At 37.2% G+C, this 20,239-nt stretch overlaps 1 protein-coding gene across 6 annotated transcripts in view; it reads left to right on the top strand.

Annotated features, from left to right (window-relative positions):
* Positions 1-14,822: 14,822 nt before the first annotated feature.
* The window catches only part of LOC127788530 (transcription factor MYB60-like), a 32,666-nt gene continuing 27,249 nt past the window's right edge, over positions 14,823-20,239 (top strand). For 2 of the 6 annotated variants that reach the window (XM_052316934.1, XM_052316935.1), the window contains exons 1-3: positions 14,823-15,203; positions 15,339-15,512; positions 16,540-16,575. In XM_052316934.1, the coding sequence (XP_052172894.1) occupies positions 14,893-15,203; positions 15,339-15,512; positions 16,540-16,575 (521 nt within the window). In that variant the 5' untranslated portion in view covers positions 14,823-14,892. Of the gene's footprint in view, positions 15,204-15,338; positions 15,513-16,539; positions 16,576-20,239 lie in introns of those variants that run through there. The other 4 variants (XM_052316932.1, XM_052316930.1, XM_052316933.1 and 1 more) reach the window with 3 other exon arrangements.

The raw sequence follows: 20,239 nt of genomic DNA, 5'->3' as shown, positions 1-20,239 counted from the left end.
TATAGTGTAGGCTTTCCAGTTAGAAAAAGAAATTTGAAAAAAGGTGATGATGGTATTTTGACATATGTGACATTTGAATGTAGTTGGGGGGCAGTAAAGTTGGTAACACAAACACTTGAAGCCCCAACCAACAATCCAGACATGTTGTAAAGCGAAGATAACAGGTTGTTCAGATGTTAATGGTCTTTGGCGTATTAACAAAGTACATCTTGAGCACAATCATAAAAGAAGTCCGTCTAAATCCAGGCTTTATCGATGCAATCGTGAACTTAGTGCAAATGTCAAATGGATGCTTGAAGTAAATGATTTAGTTGGGATTCCCTTACACAAAAGTTTTAATTTTGTTGTTGTTGAAGTTGGTGGATATGACCAGTTGACATGCATAGAAAAAGATTGTCGAAATTACGTTGAAAAAGTGAGGCGACTACGACTTGGGGAAGGAGATGTTGCGGCAATATAAGCCTATTTTTCGAAAATGCAAACAAGTTGTCCCAGTTTCTACTTTAGTATGGATTTGGACGAGGAATGTCGGTTAAAGAATGTATTTTGGGCCGATAACATATGCAGGGAAGTGTATAAGGAGTTTGGAGATGTTATAACATTTGATACGACGTACTTGACTAATAAGTACGACATGCCTTTCGCCCCTTTTGTAGGAGTGAATCACTATGGACAGTCAACCTTTGCTCGGTTGTGGTCTGTTATCGAATGAAGATATGGAGACCTTTGTTTGGCTTTTTAGGACATGGCTTCAATGTATGCATGATCAAGCTCCCAGTGGAATAATCACTAATTAAGATAGGGCCATGCAAGCAGCAATTGCGATTGTTTTTCCTGATACGAAACATAGGTGGTGTTTATGGCATATACTACAGAAGTTGCCCGAAAAGTTTGTGAGTCATTCATGTAAGGGATTGATATTTTCAACAATACATGATTTAGTGTATGACTTGCAACATCAAGAAGAATTTGAGCATGGTTGGATTGCAATGGTTGATAAGTTTGATTTGCATGGAAATGATTGGCTATCCGGATTGTTCAAAAACAGAAACCGTTGGGTTCCATGCTTTTTGAAAACTACTTTCTGGGCAGCGATGTTAACAACCCAACGTAGTGAGAGTATGAACACATTTTTTGATGGGTATGTTCATTCCAAAACTTCCCTTAAACAATTTGTTGAACAATACGAGCGGGTTCTAAGGAGTAAGGTAGAAAAAGAGTTCCAAGTAGATTTCAAGTCATTCTCACAAATGGTCCCATGTGCTACTAAGTATCCAATTGAAAAGCAATTTCAAGACGTGTACACAATATCAAAATTTATGGAATTTTAAGAGGAATTTACTAGGAAAGTGTACTGTGAAGTTATATCTTTTGATGTAGGTTGTCCGGTGCCAAGGTACGATGTACGAGAAGATGTCATGCTCGATGAGGGAGTGAGGAAAAAAATGTTTACTGTTTTATTTCAAAAAGAGACTTTTGAATTTGTTTGTAGTTGTCACTTATTTGAATTTAGGGGAATAGTGTGCAGGCATGCGATATCAGTTTTACTCCATAATGACATTACTGCACTTCCAGAGAGGTATATCCTCAGGAGGTGGAAGAGAGATGTGATTAGATGACATATGAGAGTTGCAATTAATTATGATGGTTTGATCAGTACTCCTGCTCAAGTAAGATTTGACAAAATGTGCACAACCTTTGCTAAGGTAGCAAACATGGCGGCCGATGATGATGACAAAGTTTGTGGGATCATGGAGTGGATCAAATTTCAAACAGCTCAGCTTTCCATTTCACAATCCATACATAGCAGTGAAAATAATCATCATTCACAATCAAGTGCGCAGGTGGCCCCTGATTCTCAAACAATAGAACCCATAGGAAGTGAGAACATGTTGGATCCGAAATGCTCGAGAACTAAAGGAGCTCTGAAGAAATTGCGAAAAAAAGGTCCATTAGAAAATACTTCTAAGAAATCCAAGGTATGCAAACCAATTGGATTTGTGATTTGATTTAAATAGTTCAACTCAGCTTATGTTTGTTGTTGATAAATGGTAAATTTAATAGCAACCATTGGTTGACATACAGGTAGTTCCGAGGATAGATAAAGGCAAATTAAGGGTTCAAAGCAACACACAACATGGTTTATTGATCGATGAAGATGCACAACCATCACAAGCCTCACATTCACCTTTACCTCAGTATCCCACATCAACATTTGATCATTCATTGGTAAATTCTCAATTGTTGTCAACATTTTTACATAATATATGATAATTGCAATGAAATTTATTAATCTAGAGTTATGAAATCATAGGCCTATGAAAATGAACATTTTTATGGATTTTTTTTTCCAGTTACAGGTGCAAACTTAAGAGTATACAAGAAGTAGTTTCCAACCATTTGGAGCACCTTACATGCATTAGCATGTACAATATATTCAACAACTATCACCATCACCCCTGAGGCCTACTGTATTTTCCAATATTGTATTTGATGGTTCAGGTATTCTAACACTAATTTCAAAAATATGTTGTTTCAATGTTACAGAGAGTTGTCTATTAATTTTTTTTCTTGTATGCAGGTAACGTAGTACAGCATGTTAATCAATACTTGTAGGGCCGACCGGGAGCATGAGTTTTATAAATCTCACTGTTAAACCAAGTGCAAAGTGAAAGATCTAACATTTTAGTCACCTTGGAGATTTTATTATTGTATTCTTTATTTTGGAAGTTGTGTACTCAGTAATCAGATTGATTTTCATTAAGATTTTTTTTTTTTAAATGGTGTGAGGTTAAACCCGAATTTCTCTTATTCAGACTCACATTCTTAAGATATTCCTTCACTGAAACATTGTTAGCACCATGCAATTGCTTGATCAAATTAATAGATCTTTTCCAAATGTTCATTGTACAATGATTTCCAGAATATTTCCAATTGATCATCAGCAGTATTTGAACTATAATTCCTATATATTATCATAGAATATGGAACGTATGGAACGTATGGATCAAAAAGAAGGATATGTACAGGATAATACCAAAGGGTTGTATTATATAACTTTTTTGATGTTGTTATCATTGTTTGTTATTATTATTTTTTGTTTGTGTAAAACCTTTATTCATGTAAATGATGGTTGGAGCATTTAGGTGTGTGTCAGATGTCCATTTTATCTCGTTGCATTTTGGAATTGAATTTTGTTCTATTGTCAAGAAATTTCTATTTTTTCTATATGATGATTGCTCTATTGGTAGCTAATGCCAAAAACAGACATTGAGGGGAGACTTCCAAGATATTGAATTGAACAGAGAATGGAGCAAATGCTTCTTATCATTCGACGGCATAAAGTATTTGCAACTATATGTGCTTTAATATTTGACTATAATAATTATCTCTTATTTTTGTTTTTGGGTCATGATTCAGAAAGCATTTTAGCTCAATTTGCACTTAACTGATGAAAATAGCAGATAATAGATAAAACACTTGACCAATCAAGCCAGGTTACATGGGAGGAAAAGTTCATTTGGATGAAAAAAATACACACAAATCCAACCATCTTGAACAAACAGTCCCAATAGTTCTTGCGGAAGTGATCGTAACTACAGAATGAATTATGAAGGTGGGCAACCGTGCGGAAGAATTCCAAGCCATGGAGATCTTATCATCCACCTTTTACTTGACTTTTGCGGCCAAGGAATATACTATTAGCGCCCACTTGACACCCATCTTTGCTCGTTGCACATGAGTTTTGGGGGAGATATGAATATGAAACTCAAGGTCAAAGCGGCTGCATTGCATGTATTTAAGATGATGAGAATTAATATGGAATTGATGGAAGAAGAAAGAGCAGAGGGGGTGGATGAAACTTGAAAGAAACAAAAACTTGTACATTGCGAAAGTATATTAAATTGCAGTGATTAAGAAAAGAAGCCTTTCTCTCTCTCTCTCGCTCTCTCACATTGATACTCGTTCCCATGTATGTTAAATGGTGCTCACAATTTCATATAAACTGTAGATAGCAATTATTAAGTTCCCATCGATGATGTACAGCTCACATACAACATAATTTTCAATAGCAAGAACAAAATGAAATATACATAAAACACAATTGCTATACAAGCAGGTAATGTACAAGTTGTCTTAAACTAAACTAAATTGAGCTCTTTAGAAGTGAAGAAACCCAAACCAACATAAACGGGACATGCAACAAGATGGTGATGATGCTGACATTCCATAGACTCAAAGCCTTCCCACAGCAGAAGAATTGCCACGCCCTTACACCTACAAGTCTCAAAGCCTTCCCACAGCAGAAGCATTTGTTTGCCACCATTACAAGAAATTGACTTACCATGAGGAACATGAACACACCAACACCATACCCGATTGCAATATCCGAGTCATAGACACAATAATTATAGTCCTTTTCATTGTCTGTTTTGACCGTGCCCTGCAAAAGAAAATATGGTAATAGAGTTACATCATTAGGAACACTTAGAACTTCCATATATCAAGCACAAACAAATAATAAGTTCCAATTGCACAACCATCAAGAGACTTCAACAAATAATTTCTAAGTTAAAGTAACATTCTTTAATTCAACTGAATCACAAATTTAGATTGAATCTAAATCCAATGAATCAAGCAAGAACTTGATACTTTAGCTGATCAACTCTGGACCTTGAAGTATTTGTTCAACCAGAACAATAAACACCTAAAGACTAGCGAATAATTTTACCTGGTTAAGTAGAATCTTTCATCCACTGATCACTGATGAAAGCAAAAGAGGATGAAGACTTAAACTTTATTTTCTTTTGTTCTGTATTTTCATGGTGGTCCGAGAGGCGGTGTGGGGGTGGGCTTCGACGAATACTCCTCTGGCACCACGGGCAGCCTATTCCCATACATGGTCCATATAAACATCACAACAAATAGCCCCAAAACCCCACATCCAATCCCAAAGATCAGCACAGTCAGGACTCTCGATAGGCAGCTGCGCCTCTTAGGCAGGGGCAGGGCCTTCATCTTCTTCGAGAAAGCCTTAGGATCCAGAGGCTACGAATGCATCTAGTGGGGCATAACCCTAAGCTCAAAGCTCTATGAATGCACATTACAGCTCTGGGATGAATTCCCATTTGACGAGCTTAAGCTTATAAACACCTCCTCTTCATTCCAAATCTTAGACAAATCAATTGGGCAAGAAACCAAAGGATCGATTGGCTTCATTCCCCCTAATTTAGCTAGCCTAATCTCTAGCCGCTTCGTAATCGATCCAAGATTGCAATTTCTCACCACTATTCAGCACCAAATTGATAGAAAAAGCATTGCCCACTTTAACCAAAACTACACTGTTGACATCAACTCCAACATGGTTGCCATTCACATCACCAAATTCATCATCCATAAATGTATTGAATTCAACACCAAGAGTCCTGAATTTCTTCTCACTTAGCAGCCCACAGGGGCCGCCATCGAACATGTCCAGAGGGAACCCAATGGGAACTAGAACAAAGGCTAAACTGTCCCCCTTTTGAGGAGCATCGAAAACATGAAACGCGTTGAAAAAGACGTCATTTTCCCAGGGTTTTCGTCCATCGCCTTGATAGGTTTCCTATAAAAGACTCGCCTAGAACTGGAACTGGAAGACCTAGTAATTTCCACCTTGATGGGGCCGAATGATGCTGGTTCGAGATGCGGGGGGTTGATGGTGGTTCGAGAGGTGGTGTGGGAGCGGGCGACGGTGGGTGGGGCCGGACGGTGCGAGTAGCAAAGGGAGAGGCGACGACGGATAGTGCTCGCGGTGAGGGATGAGGGCGATGGCGAGAGGTGCTCGCTGTAGTGGGGGAGACGATGGCGGAAGGTGCTCGCAACGGTGGGGGGCCGATGGCGGTGCTCACGGCGCTGGTCGGGCAAGCAAGGGGGCCGACAGCCAGTTCTCTTAGTTGCGGTGGGTTTGAGGGAGAGAGCGTGTGGGTTTGAGGGAGAGACGATGAAAGAGACAAAGTGAGTGAAAGAGCAGTGCGAATGGGGGGGGAGAGAGAGAGAGAGAAAATGGGCTGGATACAAAAGCTAAAAAAAAATAAATCAAAACTTAAATCATTTATTTCGATAAGAGTTTCGGTAAAGGCATATGTACAAATAACTTAATCCTTATTGAAGACCAAATGTCCGGCCCTCCTAGGGCTAGGCGTGGGGATGAATTGAGATGGTTACTAGCCTTGGATGGGGTTTTTTCTATTCGTTCTACCTTGTAAGGCCTTCTGATGCAGCCTCCGCGTGTTCATTAGCATTGTTTAGTATGGCATAGTTTGGGTATTTTTTCACATATTTTTATTTTTTTTATTAGTGATTAGAGAGAGTTTATTTACTCTGAATCGTATTAACCTATTTTTGCCTTTTTTGAATAGATGATTTCTTTGTAGAAAGGTAGTGAAGCGACATTGCCACCTAATCTTTGATTGCTCCTATTCTCATCAGGTGTTATCTTTCTTTCATCATTTGAAGAAATTTAGATGGCCTTGGCATCGATGGAAGACGTGAGTATTATGGGTAGCGGCGAGGTGGAGTGGTAAGAGCCCTTGATAGGTTGCTAATCATTTGATTTTGCAAGCTATGGTGTACCTTCTTTGGAGGGAAAGCAATAGTCGTTGCTTTCGAGAGCAGAAGCGTTATGTGTAACATCCTTGACCTTGGAAAAAAATAATAAATAATAAGTGATTTGGTGCGTTGAAGGTAATTTATGAGTATACTTGTTTTTGAGGAAAGTAATTTTAAATCTAATATGTTTTGAATAAGGGAAGTAAATAAGAAATTATGAAATTTCTTAGGTTGAGTACAAAGTGAAAAATTGAGCACTTAATTAATATAAAATTAAATTAGGTAAGATAAAGCAATAAGGGAGCTTGTTGCCTAATGGTTGGAAGTGCAAGTGTGTATGGAATGTTGGAAAGTTCAAACCTTGGGACGGGCAAGATGTTGGAAATTATTAAGGAACAACCAAAGAACAAGTTAAATACACAAATGTAAGCAAGGAATTGAAGGGGCTAATAGCCAAGCTGGTTATGCACTCACAGGAGTTTCTCTCTGACCGTGGGTTCGATCCAAGAATGGGAAAATTTTTGAAAGTAGATTTTGGGGAAGAAAGCTAGAATTTTCCAACAAATTGATGGAGCAGCCTTTTCAGTGTCAAATTGAAGCCCAAGAAGTTGCCAAGTTGCAACCATGCATCTAGCAGCAATTGACCTTGATTTTGGTTTCTGCCAGCTGCCAATTTCCTCTCTATTTCACAGCTTTCATACCCTCATTGTGAAGCCAATTTACAGCCATGTAAGGGAGCAGTGGCCAAGGTGAGTGCACACCCACGTACTTGAACCCAAATACTAGACAGTCAGAGGTAGCAAAGTCTGGACCCCACCTAGGGCGCCCATATTATTAAAATACTTTATGATGACGGGGCATAACCGTCCTTCGAGATAGGCCGGGGTTGTAACCATGGGTTACGGTGACACCTGGTAGTGGGGGCCGGGGTGTCACATTATGTGTCCCAATTGGCGCATCAAATCCAATGTGTTGTCTGGACATGATTGTCCACCATCTCTTTCCTGTAAACTCTTTAGAGTCGTGCATTGCGACATGTTTGGTAGCTACTAGCCAACCCAATTCCTTCCACTCCACTGAGTTAATTGCTTAGTAATTGGGGGTTGGCGTCACAAGTATCAATTATCACATCAAATAGTGGTTTAATTCATAAGTATGTTTTTAGCATTAGATCTAAGCCATTATTTAGGGAGTAGCTGGGTGTTTTCATCATCGATATCGACATTTGCACAGATGTACCATTTGAATGCTTAGGGATGTTGATTGAATTGATGGTTTCTAAGATTTTTTGTGTTCTCCCCAAGTATTTTTCATGTGCTTAGAGAGGTTCAACAATTTAGATTAAAGGTTTTTTTTTTTTTTTTTTGAAAGGCAGTTATTTAGAAGACTTCCTCTGAATCTTATATATTATTGAATATAATTTTTTTTGTTTTGTTTTATTCGAAGGAAAGTTCTTTCTTCGTTAGTTTAATTAGTCTTTCTCTATTTTATTGGTTTCGTTGTGATGTTTGGGGTATGCATTAGCATAAAGCTATAGACGCTTTTTAGTTTTTAATACAATTCTTATTTAAAAAAACATTGGAGAGAGAGTAGATCTAATAGTTCACAATGATGGGCAACAAAAATAAAGATGGTCGGTGCATTGTAATGGAGGTGTTGGACTGAGAGGTGAAGAATAGAGAGAGAATATCATACTCAAAGATGGCTATTTATGGTGATTGTAGTGAGTAAGAGGGTTGGCTAGAATAGAAAATGAAGGGACGATGGTAATATAGAAAAGATAAATGGGAAGATGGTGATAATGGTGATGTTGTGACTTAGAGATTGGTGGAGATGAAGATGGATGATGGTCGGATGAGAATAATGAAGGTGTAATGATTGGTAGGGATCAATAGTTGTGACATTGGAGAGAGAATTGAGAAATTAGAGATGGTGGTTTCTTGGTGTGGCTGTGGCTGTGGCTTTCGCCATATCAAAGAAAAAGAGTGACAAATGTAATGGTTGTATTTTGCAGTGTTAGATAGTAGTATGTGTTGTGCACATCGATGCTAGTGTTAAACAATGACAAATAAGAGAGAAAGGGTTGTGTGTATCATGCTATAAAGGTTCACCATATCTTGGTTGCCCCATTCCTTCTTTTTCATACAACCCAATTAGGTCGACCTTGACTTGAGTCTCTAGTTGGGGCCTAAGGTAAATACAACCTGCTTGAATTACAAATTAGGTTGGCCAATTTGCTTACCTAGTTCAAAATTAGGTTTGTGAAATGTAGGGGTGAGCAATCGGTTATAATCGAACCGAACCAGCCAAAAATTATGAACCGAATCGAACCGAACCATATGCAATAACCGAACCGAACTGACTGACTAACCTCAACAAACCGAAACCTAAACCGTGCTAACCAAACTGAACCGAATCACCGAACTGGAACACAAAATAACTAAGAGAACAGCCTTGCTGTTGTTACCAGCCACCTAGCCGGCCGGCGATTCCGATGATCAAAATAGATCATCGGATTCCCCCAACCACGGTGACCCACATACTTAAAAATTAAAAGCATCTAATGGTTGAATTTTAGTAGATCTAAGTTTCAAAGTTTCAATGTGAAAGAGAAGTAGCCGGAAAACTTACATAAAAATCATCGGCATCATCTTCGTCTTCATCTTTGGCCTTCATATTCTTCTTCACCATCTGCGACGACGACGGATGGTGGAGGGAGAGAGAATAGATGAAGATGAAGAGCCTTTAGCCAGTGCTGATCTACGAAGTAACAAAGAGCCTTTGTCTTCGTCTTCGCCATCGCAAGATCTGTGGGCTGCTAGTGTTGATCTACAAAGCATCGAAGAGGCAAGAGCCTTCGTCTTCTCCATCGCCATTGATGTAACACCCGGTGTAACCGGTGTTAGGAGAATGAGAATGGAAGTGAGAAACTTCCAAAAATGCCCTTGAGAAGGTGATGGATCTTTGAGATTGAGAATGCCCATGAGAAGGGTATTTTGGTAATTTAGATAGAGAAGTCCAATAAAGGGTATTTTGATAAATTAAAAATAATTCCTATGTGGAATTAGGTATGTAAGTGAATAAAATCCCAATTTGGTATTTATGTGGAGATATATGGGATTAATAAATTCACAAAGGGTATTTTGGAAATTTTATAATTTAATTCCATAGAGGAAATTAATTATGGAAATAGGGAAAATGGAGAATATGAAATTATTGGAGGAAATAATTATATTTTTCCCTAAATTGGTGGATAATTGTGGTGATGCCACATGGATGGTGGAGATGGAAGCTTGGAAGCCAAGGTTAGTGTCTTGTAATGACATTTGCATTTTGTGGTCCAAGTTAAATGGGGTGATTTAATTAAATGCAAAAAAAAAGTTAATTGGTCTTTCAAGTATTTAATGAGATGCATGATTATATGGATTAAGGAAAATCCAAAAAAAAAATGTGAAATTAGTCACCATTAATACTTGAAATTATGGTGAATTATAAAAATTTAAAGGAAAATGAGAAAATGGTCTCCCATTAATGCCTTGGAAAATATGGAGATTTTATTAAATGAGAAAGAGTGAATTTAGTCACTCAAGTTGATTTGTTAAAATTAGTCAAAATAAATATTTGAGAAAATGGTTAATTTTGGTATTGGAAGACTAAATGATCCAAGGGTTAGGATCAAGTCTTGAAAAGGTGAGATATATCCAATGGTTTATATTGAAGTCTTGAAAATAGATATGAAAATTGTCTCATTAAAGTAAATGAGAAAGAAATGAAATTTTCAAGAAGGATTCAATGGTTGAGATATATTCTTGAAATAGAGAATAAATCCAATGGTGGGGATTTAAAGAGAGTAAATGGCATGGATTGCCAACCTATTAAAAGTGTGTTTTCTCCTAGAAAGAAGTCTTATTTTTTTGAAATGGATGGTTGAGATTAAGTCTCCCTTAAGCACATGGATTGTGCTTTAAATGGATGGTGAAGATCCATTCTTGAAATTGGAAAATAGTAGTATATAAGGGCAAGTATGGAAGACTTGTTTCCCCTTTGGCCATTTGAATGAAAGAAAGAGAGAAGAAGAAAGAAAAGAAAGAAGAAATGAGAGGAAAGGGAGAAGAAATGAAGAAAGAATCAAGGTAAGTCTCATTCTTCTTCTCCTTATTTAGTGTTCTTGTATGCAAGGAAAGTAAATATCTTTTGGAATGCCATCTTAGATGGGAGATAATGAAGATGAAAGCTCTCTTGAAATGGAGATTTAAATATTCAAGAAGAAGTAAGGGATGGTCCCATGTGGAGGAGGCCTTGCATTGCATTATAAGTAGGTTGCATAAACTTTTATGTATCTCTTTGCATGCTTTTATTGTTCATGAGACCTATGGCCATGGGGGTGGGAAAGAAGTAGTGGGTTGATGCCTCAAACCATGTTGGGTTGTGAGGATGAAATAACCTAACCATGCTTGCATGCATTTGCCATTACATAGATTTGTTATGCTTGTATTTACTTTGCATGTGCACCCTTACTGAGCTTTTGAGCTCATGAGGTTTTATCCTCCCCTTGTAGGTTGTTCTCATGTCAAAAGAGATGAGAAAAAGTTGCAAGCTTGTGGTGGGAAGCTCATGGTGTTTAATTATTTTTTTTGTAAATTTATGGCTTATGGAAGCCTATGTGATTGTGTTTGATTTATGAGATGTAAAACTCATTTGATTGATAATGACTTTTTAAAGCCAAAGCTATGGGTGTATTTTCGTTGAAGTGTTGATTTTAAATTGAAATGAGATTGAGGTTTATGGCATGTTGAAGCCTAGGTTAAATCTCACTTTGGTATGAGTTGTTGTGGAAGCATCAAGGGTGTTGTTTAAACCTTAATTATGGAGAAATAAAGGCAAAAATTGAAGGATGTGAAGTATTTTTCATTCATTTAAATTTCTGGAAAATTTGGGGTTTTATAGACCAAAGAAAAAAAAAAAGAAAAAAGAAAAGAAGTGAAGAGGCAGCTGGAGGCAGTAGAAGGCAGCAGCAGGCTGCGGGCGCGGGCAGCTGTGAGGAGGCGCGCGTGCGCTGGCGTGAGGCCCCGCTCGAGTGCACGGCAGACGCGCGCAGCTCGCGCTGCTGGTGCACTGCGGGGCCTCGAGCATGCCAGCGGGTCCCGTTGGCCAAATTTTTTTAAATTTTGGAATTTTTGGGAATTAAGGGGGCATTTTTAAATTGATTTTGGGGCCCCGGAGGAATTTTCAAAATAAAGGGGTATTTCGGGCATTTTTGGGAATAATGCTGAAATTTTGAAAAATTGAGTTTTTCCTCCAAATTTGGCAATCAATCAATGGATTGATTTAAATGGTGATTTTATGGAGCCTAGTAAAAATTCTTGAATGGGAAAATAATTAAAAATAATTGAGTAAATGGTGCCTGGGCATCTGAGTGAGATTTTCTTTATAGCCAATGTGGTGTGGCTAAAACCCAATTCTGCTAGTAAATCCTGAGATTCAGCGAAGGGAAGGACGAGCCTAGTTCCCACCTAGGGCGTTTCATCTTGAAACATGGTCCACCCTTCGCCAAAGGCTGGGTAGGTGGACAATTCGGGTGATTGTTCAAGAGTAACACCCGTAAGTGGGAGCGGGGCGTTACAATTGCCATCGAAGAACCTTCCTCTTCGTCTTCGCCATCGCCAGATCTGTGAAGACTCAAACTCAAAGAAAGTCTTCGTCTTGGCCATCGCCAGAACTCAAAGAGAAGAGAAGACGCGAGAGAGAAAGACAGGGAGAAAAAGAAGAATAAAGAGAATACGAAATGGGGTGTCGTGCCCGCGTGCCTGAGAGAGGGAGGGAGGTCAGTTCGATTAGCGCCGGGAGGGGGGGCGGTGTGGTTGGTTCGGTTCGCTTATTTGCTACAACTCCAGTTCAGTTTTTAAGTATTTTTATCAAAATAACAGAACCGAACTGAATAATCGATTTTTAAAGGAAAATATAACCGAATCGAACCGTTTTTTTATGAAAAATCGAACTGAACCGATCGAACTTTTTGGTTCGGTTCAGTTAGTTCGGTTTAACCAAACTTTTGCTCACCCCTAGTCAAATGGCCAACCTAACATTTTCTTTTCTTTTTTTTCGTCTTTTTAAATTATTAGATAAATAAATTTAATTTTTTACCTCATTAACTTTTAATAAAACTTATAGTTGGAGTATCACATCAAATGAATAAATAAAATTTTGATTTTATTTATTTATTTACCAAACTATCCCTTATCTTAAACTTTTTTGGGTTATACAGAGATAACGAAGAGAAGCGTTCATCACTAATTGAGTGAAATAGAACGTTGAATGTGAGATTTTGACTCCGAAACTTTAGTGAAATTGAGTAATAGAACTCTATTTTGTTTAATGGAGTGAAATCAAAACATCATGAGTTTTGCCCTATTCAAACTCTTGATTGTACAAAACATTTTCTTCAAGGTGAGATTCCTATTGTGTCAAATTGAACTTTCAAGGTTCAATTCTTGATTTTTTTTTTCTTTCATTATTTTTTTCCCTTGTCGATGATCGATTATAGTCGACGACGATCAACAACCCTTTATTTTAATTTTTTTTTATTATTTTAGCTAAGTTTATTTTTTATTTTTAATTATTATTTTGAGATAAATTACATTGTTTTAAAATTGTTGAAGGGGTGTACTCACAAAAAAATTTGAACAATAGGGGTTGCTAAGACTAACTTTAAAATATAAAGGGTATTCTTACAAATGGTGAAATTACATAAAATGTGTATATAATTTCTCTTTACTATGCTAGATAAATTTTTTTAATACATTGAACAATTCCCTATAAGTTCAGGTCTATTTTCACTTAAGGCGTGTTTGATTGCATTATCTAAAATTTAATTCTAGATAATATTGCTTAGAAAATAAAAACCATCCCACCCCTTTAGAAAATGAATTCCATTAAAAGAAACTTTAAATGCTTATACTATACATATTTTTTCATAGAAAAATTAAGTGTATTTGATTATTTTCTATAGAAAATGTATAATAATTATATATTTTTCATGATAAATGTGTACAATCAAACACACTCTTAAGGTGTGTTTGATTGCATTACCTAGAATTTAATTCTAGGTAATATTGACTAGAAAACAAAAATCATCCCACTCCTTGAAAAATGAATTTCAAGAAAAAAAATTTTAAATGCTTGTACCATACACATTTTTCTACAGAAAAGTTAAGAGTGTTTGATTGCTTTTTATAGAAAATATATAATAGTAAATGTGTGTAATCAAACACACTTTTAAGGTGTGCTTGATTGCATTACCTAGAATTTAATTCTAGATAATATTGGTTAGAAAACAAAAACTATCCCACTCCTTGAAAAATGAATTTCAAGAAATTTTTTTTTAAATATTTGTACCATACACCTTTTTCTATAGAAAAATTAAGAGTGTTTGATTACTTTCTATAAAAAATATATAATAGTAAATGTGTGAAATCAAACGCACTCTTAAGGTGTGTTTAATTCTATTACCTAAAATTTAATTCTAGATAATTTCGATTAGAAAACAAAAACCATCTCACTCCTTGAAAAATGAATTTCAAGGAAAAAAATTTTAAATGTTTATACTATACACATTTTTTTATAAAAAAATTAAAAATATTTAATTATTTTTTATAAAAATTATATAATAATAAATATGTGTAATCGAACAAACTCTTAATACTCTTAATGCATAAAGAATTGAGAATTTTTGTAGTTTGTGTGGGAGATGGTTTGAGCTTGATTAGGTGATCCATCTGAGACGAGACACGATTGGGCATGAATATTCGTTTAGGGGTTTGAACCATACATGTTGAACCATGCTCATTAATTGTCAACGCATTTAAATTTTGACACGTGGTGAGTTAGAATATCTTTCAAGTGGTGATCCGATCTCATGGTTAGATTCAAACCGTGTGTTTTCTATTCATTGGTTCACATGTTTCATTTGAATTGAGCCACGTGACACTTTAATTGGTTGGAGGGCAAAATATTTAACCTCATCATTATAGAATAATGATATAAGAAAAGATTTATTATACTTTAATTTAATTTTAAAATAATTTTATTAATTAATAAAATATTATAAAATATAAATATATTTTTATTAATCAATAAGAATATTTCTAAGTTAAAAAAAATATAATAAAATTCAAATTATCTAAAATAAAGTGAATCTACTTTTAATTAAATGATGAATTAGAGCAAAAATTAAAATCCCAAATTTAGTGGGATGGAAAGAAGGCGGCGCCGGAATCCATCTGAATCCTCGTCCTCGTTTCCATGTTCTCCGTTTGGTATTTCACAATTTGTCCTTACCGTTTTGATAATTTCATGAACAAATTGATAGAAATGGCGGATCTACCAGACGAGCTATGGAGGCGAATACTGGAGATTGGAGTTGTGGAAACCCCCAACTTGCTCGGCTACAAAGACCTCTGCTGCCTCTCCATCACTTGCAGACGCCTCCGCCGGTTGTCTGGCGACGATTCTCTCTGGTCCTCCTTGTTCTCCTCCGATTTCCCCCTTTCATCTAGCCACCGCCGCAATTCTCCGCCCAATTCCTCCTCTTCCAAAACCCTCTACAGGATCAGGTAAAACTAGTTCTTATAAACCCTAGAAGTCAAAGCAACTTGTCTTTGAACTTTCGGATGTTTTTCCTTTTTCGTGAAATCTTCTTCTTCTCGTTATTTTCGGTTGACGTGCTGATTTTGGATAAATTGGAATAGTTTTGAGAGAGACAGGGCACGGAAGGCTGCAGCTCATAAACGAGCTGTGCTTAGAATCGAGAGCCAGGTTGCACAGCACTCGAGCAAGATGCAAGAGATTCAGCTTCAGTTAGACGAGGAGAACGAGAAAATGAAGGCAACCGTTGCGGAACTATCAAACGTACGCAAGGTCAGGTAATATTGATAATGTTATTATTCAAATGTTCTTTTGCACTTCCCTCTGCGGATTGTTTTTCATGACACTGGCGAAATCGTTTCTTGGAAATACATGAGGCATCGCATGGAACTTTGTTCTTATTTCTCACGAGGAACTTCAGATATTTTGATTTCCTTGATCATATTCACTCTACCCTTTTTTAATTTTTTGATAAGCATTTCCTTTACCGCTTTCTCTTTGGAAGTTCTGGTGCCAATTTTTTTTGTTACGTTCGTAATGTGCTTTCTGCATTCAGCACTGGTTAGCAGTAACAGAAGAATGATTCTGTAGATCTGAAATTATATTTATGTTATACAGGAGGACACCTGAGAACCGATCCTGTATTTTTATTTTTTGTGTATTTTCTATTATTTCTTTTAGGGAGATGGAGGCAGGTTAAGGACTCGAGTAATAGAATTCTTATTATGGGGATTGGTGCGTTTTTTGTTTCTGATGCACTAATAAGTATGGGAATGGACGAGAATGTTATGTGGCCCATCAGACAACATAACGTTTGCCCGACGTGGGCAAAATGAGAGGGGGGACGTGGCCCTCCCATAACGATCCATTAGCAGGTCTAGGACGTTTTGTCACCATTGGAGGTGTGTTATATTTTGTTATTAATGGATCAAGATGTTGAGGAGTTATAGATATGCTATGGGTGAAAAGTTAGAATAAGTTGTGGAAAAGACGGGCAATGAAGTGTGAAGTGTAGTGAATATCTATTTATGTGGATATATATATGTGTGTGTGTGAGAATATATATATATATATATATATTAAAGGAAAAGAAAAGAAAAGGGGAAAGTAGCAGCAGATTTTTCAGGAGGCTTGGTTGAACAAGGGTTTCTTCTTCCTCCTTGTCTCTCTTCCCCTCTTTCCTCCATTTTCTCTTCTTCTCTTTTTGATCTTTGAAGCTGTTGAAAGAGGAGGGGACGAGCTTTAGTGGTACCTCATCTGTTTCTGTTCGGCCTTACGGGCTTGCGTTTTTCTTCCTCGTGGCAGCTCTCCAAGCAAGAATCAAGGGAGTAATCCTTCAAGGCAAATTCCTATCTCCTTCATTCCATTTTTGCAAGTTCCTAAAGTCCCTTTTTATTCCTGAAACGCATTCTTTCATTTCGAAATGTTGGTATTCGGAGTTATTAATTTTCGGCCAGATTACGCATGTTGTACATTTTGGGGTATAACTTTCTATTTGTATATCCGAATTGAGATCTGTCAAGTGTGGAAGGCAATGAGGATTTAGCTGATCTGGTGGTTGAGGCCACGTCCTATGCCGTGGGAGATGAGAAGAGCACCACGTAGCAAGGTTGTGACTATGTTTGTGGGGGTAAGAATAGTTAGTACTAAGGTGGAGGTGCCATAAGTGGCATACGAACTTACTTGCATTAGCTGGGATGTAGTTATGAGTTATAGTTTTGTGCTCATGTAAAGGGTGAAGTATGTGTAATATATGTAGAATTGAAATGAAAAGAGAGTTTTGTCTTGAAACAACTTGGATATATTTAATAGATCTTTGTTATGCGAATCTATTCTACATGCTTGGAAGGGGAGTGAATGAAAAATGTGCTGGGATGTTGGGTTAGGGAAACTACGCTCTTGATAGACCCGCATCATTGGAGGAAGGAAGTGCAGTTAGCTTTCGTGCGATCTGACCCCTAAAAGCAAAAAAAAAAAAAAAAAAAGGTCTGAATATGGAAGCTTGAGGATTGAGTTGTCAGTGATTTATTGTTTAAGGCTAATAGTAATAGTTGCTTAGTTATGTGTGGTTTGACTGCAATTGATGAGAGTGTAAGTAATTTTGGTAGTGCACATGTGAGGAACTTGAAATAGGATTCCTCGACAGTAAATTGGGGGTGATTGAAGAATATGTGGGACCTACGATTAAGCTGATTGGATGAATAGGTAATTGAATTATAGGTTGACTTGGCAGTCAAATAAGTTATATATATATAAACTTCCACTGTGGGAGAAAGGCAAAGTGTAAAAGGAATGGGACAAATAAAATAGAGTGAGCAACAAGAGTTCAAAGTATTAATGCAAGTTTCGTTAAATAAGGGTTAGTTTGCCCAGGCATGCTTTCTAGGGTGTTACCATGTCGTTAAAACAACAACAACAACATATTCAGCCTTTATCCCACTATGTGGGGTCGGCTATATGAATTCTAGACTTCCATGTATTTTTGTCTTTTGTCATATCTTCATTTAAGCCCATACATTTCATATCAAATTTTAATGTCTTTCCTAAAGTCTTTTTGGGTCTATCTCTATCTCTTTTTTTGACTAATTGTTCCATTTCATCAACTCTCCTTACAGGAACGTCTCTTGGTCTTCTTCTCACGTGACCAAACCATCTTAGTCTAGTCTCTCTCATCTTCTCCTTGATTGGCACTACTCCTACCTTATTATGAATAATCTCATTTCTAATTTTATGTTTTTTTGTATGGCTGCACATCCATCTTAGCATCCTCATCTCTGCTACGCTTGTCTTTTGCTTATGCTGGTATTTGACTGCCTAATATTCTGAGTCTTACAACAAAACTGGTCTTATAGTTGTCCTATAGAATTTTCCTTTCAGTTTTAATGGGATTTTACCATCACATAACACCCCCGATGCATTTCTCCATTTTAGCCAACTTGCCTTAATTCTATGCGTGACATCCTCGTGAATTTCTCCATCTTTTTGAATCACTGATCCCAAATATCGAAAATGATATTTTCTTTGTATGATTTGGTCTTCCAATTTTATTATAACATCCTCCACTCTTGTATTCTTACTAAATTTGCATTCCATAGATTTTGTTTTCCTTCTACTTAATTTAAATCCCTTAGATTCTAAATTGTTTCTTCACAACTCAAGCTTAGTGTTCACTCCTTCTTTTGTTTCATCCACCAACACTATTTCATCTGCAAATAGTATACACCATGGCACCTTTGTCTAAATGTGTTTAGTGAGTTCATCCATTACTAAAGCAAATAAGTATGGATTTAGTGCAGAACCTTGATGCAGTCCCATTGTAAATTTAAACAGTTCAGTATCCCTTCTGCATGTTCTGACTCCTTATCTTTGCACCGTAATACATGTTCTTAAGGGCTTGTATATAGGCTATTCGAACTCCTTTCTTCTCTTAAACCCTCCATAATACTTTTCTAGGGATTCTATCATAAGCCTTTTCTAGATCTATAAACATCATATGCAGGTCCTTCTGATGATCTCGATACCTTTCCATTAGGTGTCTCAGTAGGTATATAGGTTCCATTGTTGACCTACCATGCATGAAACCAAATTGATTTTTTGAGACGTCTATTTATTTTCTAAGCCTTTGTTCTATTACTCTCTCCCAGAATTTTATGGTATGGCTCATTAACTTAATTTCTCTATAATTTTCACAGTTTTGAACATCTCCTTTGTTTTTGTATATAGGAACCAAAGTACTCTTCCTCCACTCATCTGCCATCTTTTTTGATTTAAGGATCGCGTTAAATAATTTCATTAGTTAGAAGATGCCATTTTCTCCCATGTATTTCCATGCTTCTATTGGAGGTGACTTAAATGGCCACGTGGGATCATTCCTATAATCACAGTCTAAAGGAAGAATTAACTGTGTTTGTGACTTCCTTTGATAGTTCATCCCTGTCCCATACAAGGCAAGCACGTATCCCTAGTTGCAGTTATTGCATTTCCATCCAGCCCACTGCCATGTTTTACTGTAAAACTACCAACAACATCCTGGAAATGCGGCAATGGGGAATTGTAGACTTGCCTTCGATAATCAGACCAAGGCTGTTTGTGAGCCTTAGAATTAGGAGTTGCTACAACTTCAATCCCAGCCAATGGTTCCTCAGTGGTTGCCATATGGCCCCCATCCTAATCCTTTTTTACAGCCTGCTTATCAACTGAATCCTTAGGGTTGTTTGGAATCAAAGGCAATAAGACAATGTCCGTAAGAACTCCAATATCCGTATGGATTGATGGTCCTTCAATCAAATTTTCCCGATCTAATGCTGTTCCATTTCCCACAAACTCCCGATCTGAAACACCACCAAATGCTTTAGCCCATGCACTAGCCACCGGGGGGTAACAAGTTGGCCTTGGCTTCCTCGGTCACTTCCTCAAATGTTTCCCCATTATTCCCTTGTAGTCTTTTAGTAGGTGCATCTTGAGAGGTTATTTCTTCTTCTAGCTTCTTCGTCTCAGGAGGAAAATTTGTCTCCAATTCTAGAAACTCCTTGTTGCCTCCTGTTATCCCTGTCATCCGACTGGCTGCATCATTCAGTTCTAGTTTAGGACTTCCATGATTATCATTTGGAACATCCTCATCAATAACTTCTTTTCCAAAGGGATTGGTGTGTTCCTTTAATTCTCCTTTTGCCCACACACCTTGGGCCAAACCTTCGGGATTTCTACGGTTGTTGCCAGCACTGTCCTTATAGTCACCTTTCTTATCAATTCCGCCTAAACTGATGTACTTCTTCCACTCCACATTGGAGGTAAGCAGTGAATTAGTTTCCCTTCACCTTGAGTTCTTCTTCGGCTGCTCCATTTTAAGAAATTCCTCTTTGTTAAAACTTCCACGATAATCATCAAAGAATTCCGTGGGGAAGCTGTAATGATACTTCTTAGTTAGTATCATCACAAACTTCTGCAACTGCTCATGTAACATACGGCTGAATTCTTTGCTCGTATCATATACCAGACTTCTTGT

Source organism: Diospyros lotus, chromosome 13 (genome assembly GCF_014633365.1).
Source record: "Diospyros lotus cultivar Yz01 chromosome 13, ASM1463336v1, whole genome shotgun sequence".
Taxonomy (NCBI): domain Eukaryota; kingdom Viridiplantae; phylum Streptophyta; class Magnoliopsida; order Ericales; family Ebenaceae; genus Diospyros; species Diospyros lotus.
The sequence above is the reverse complement of the archived record's forward strand: the minus strand, read 5'-3'. Positions and strand labels throughout refer to the sequence as shown.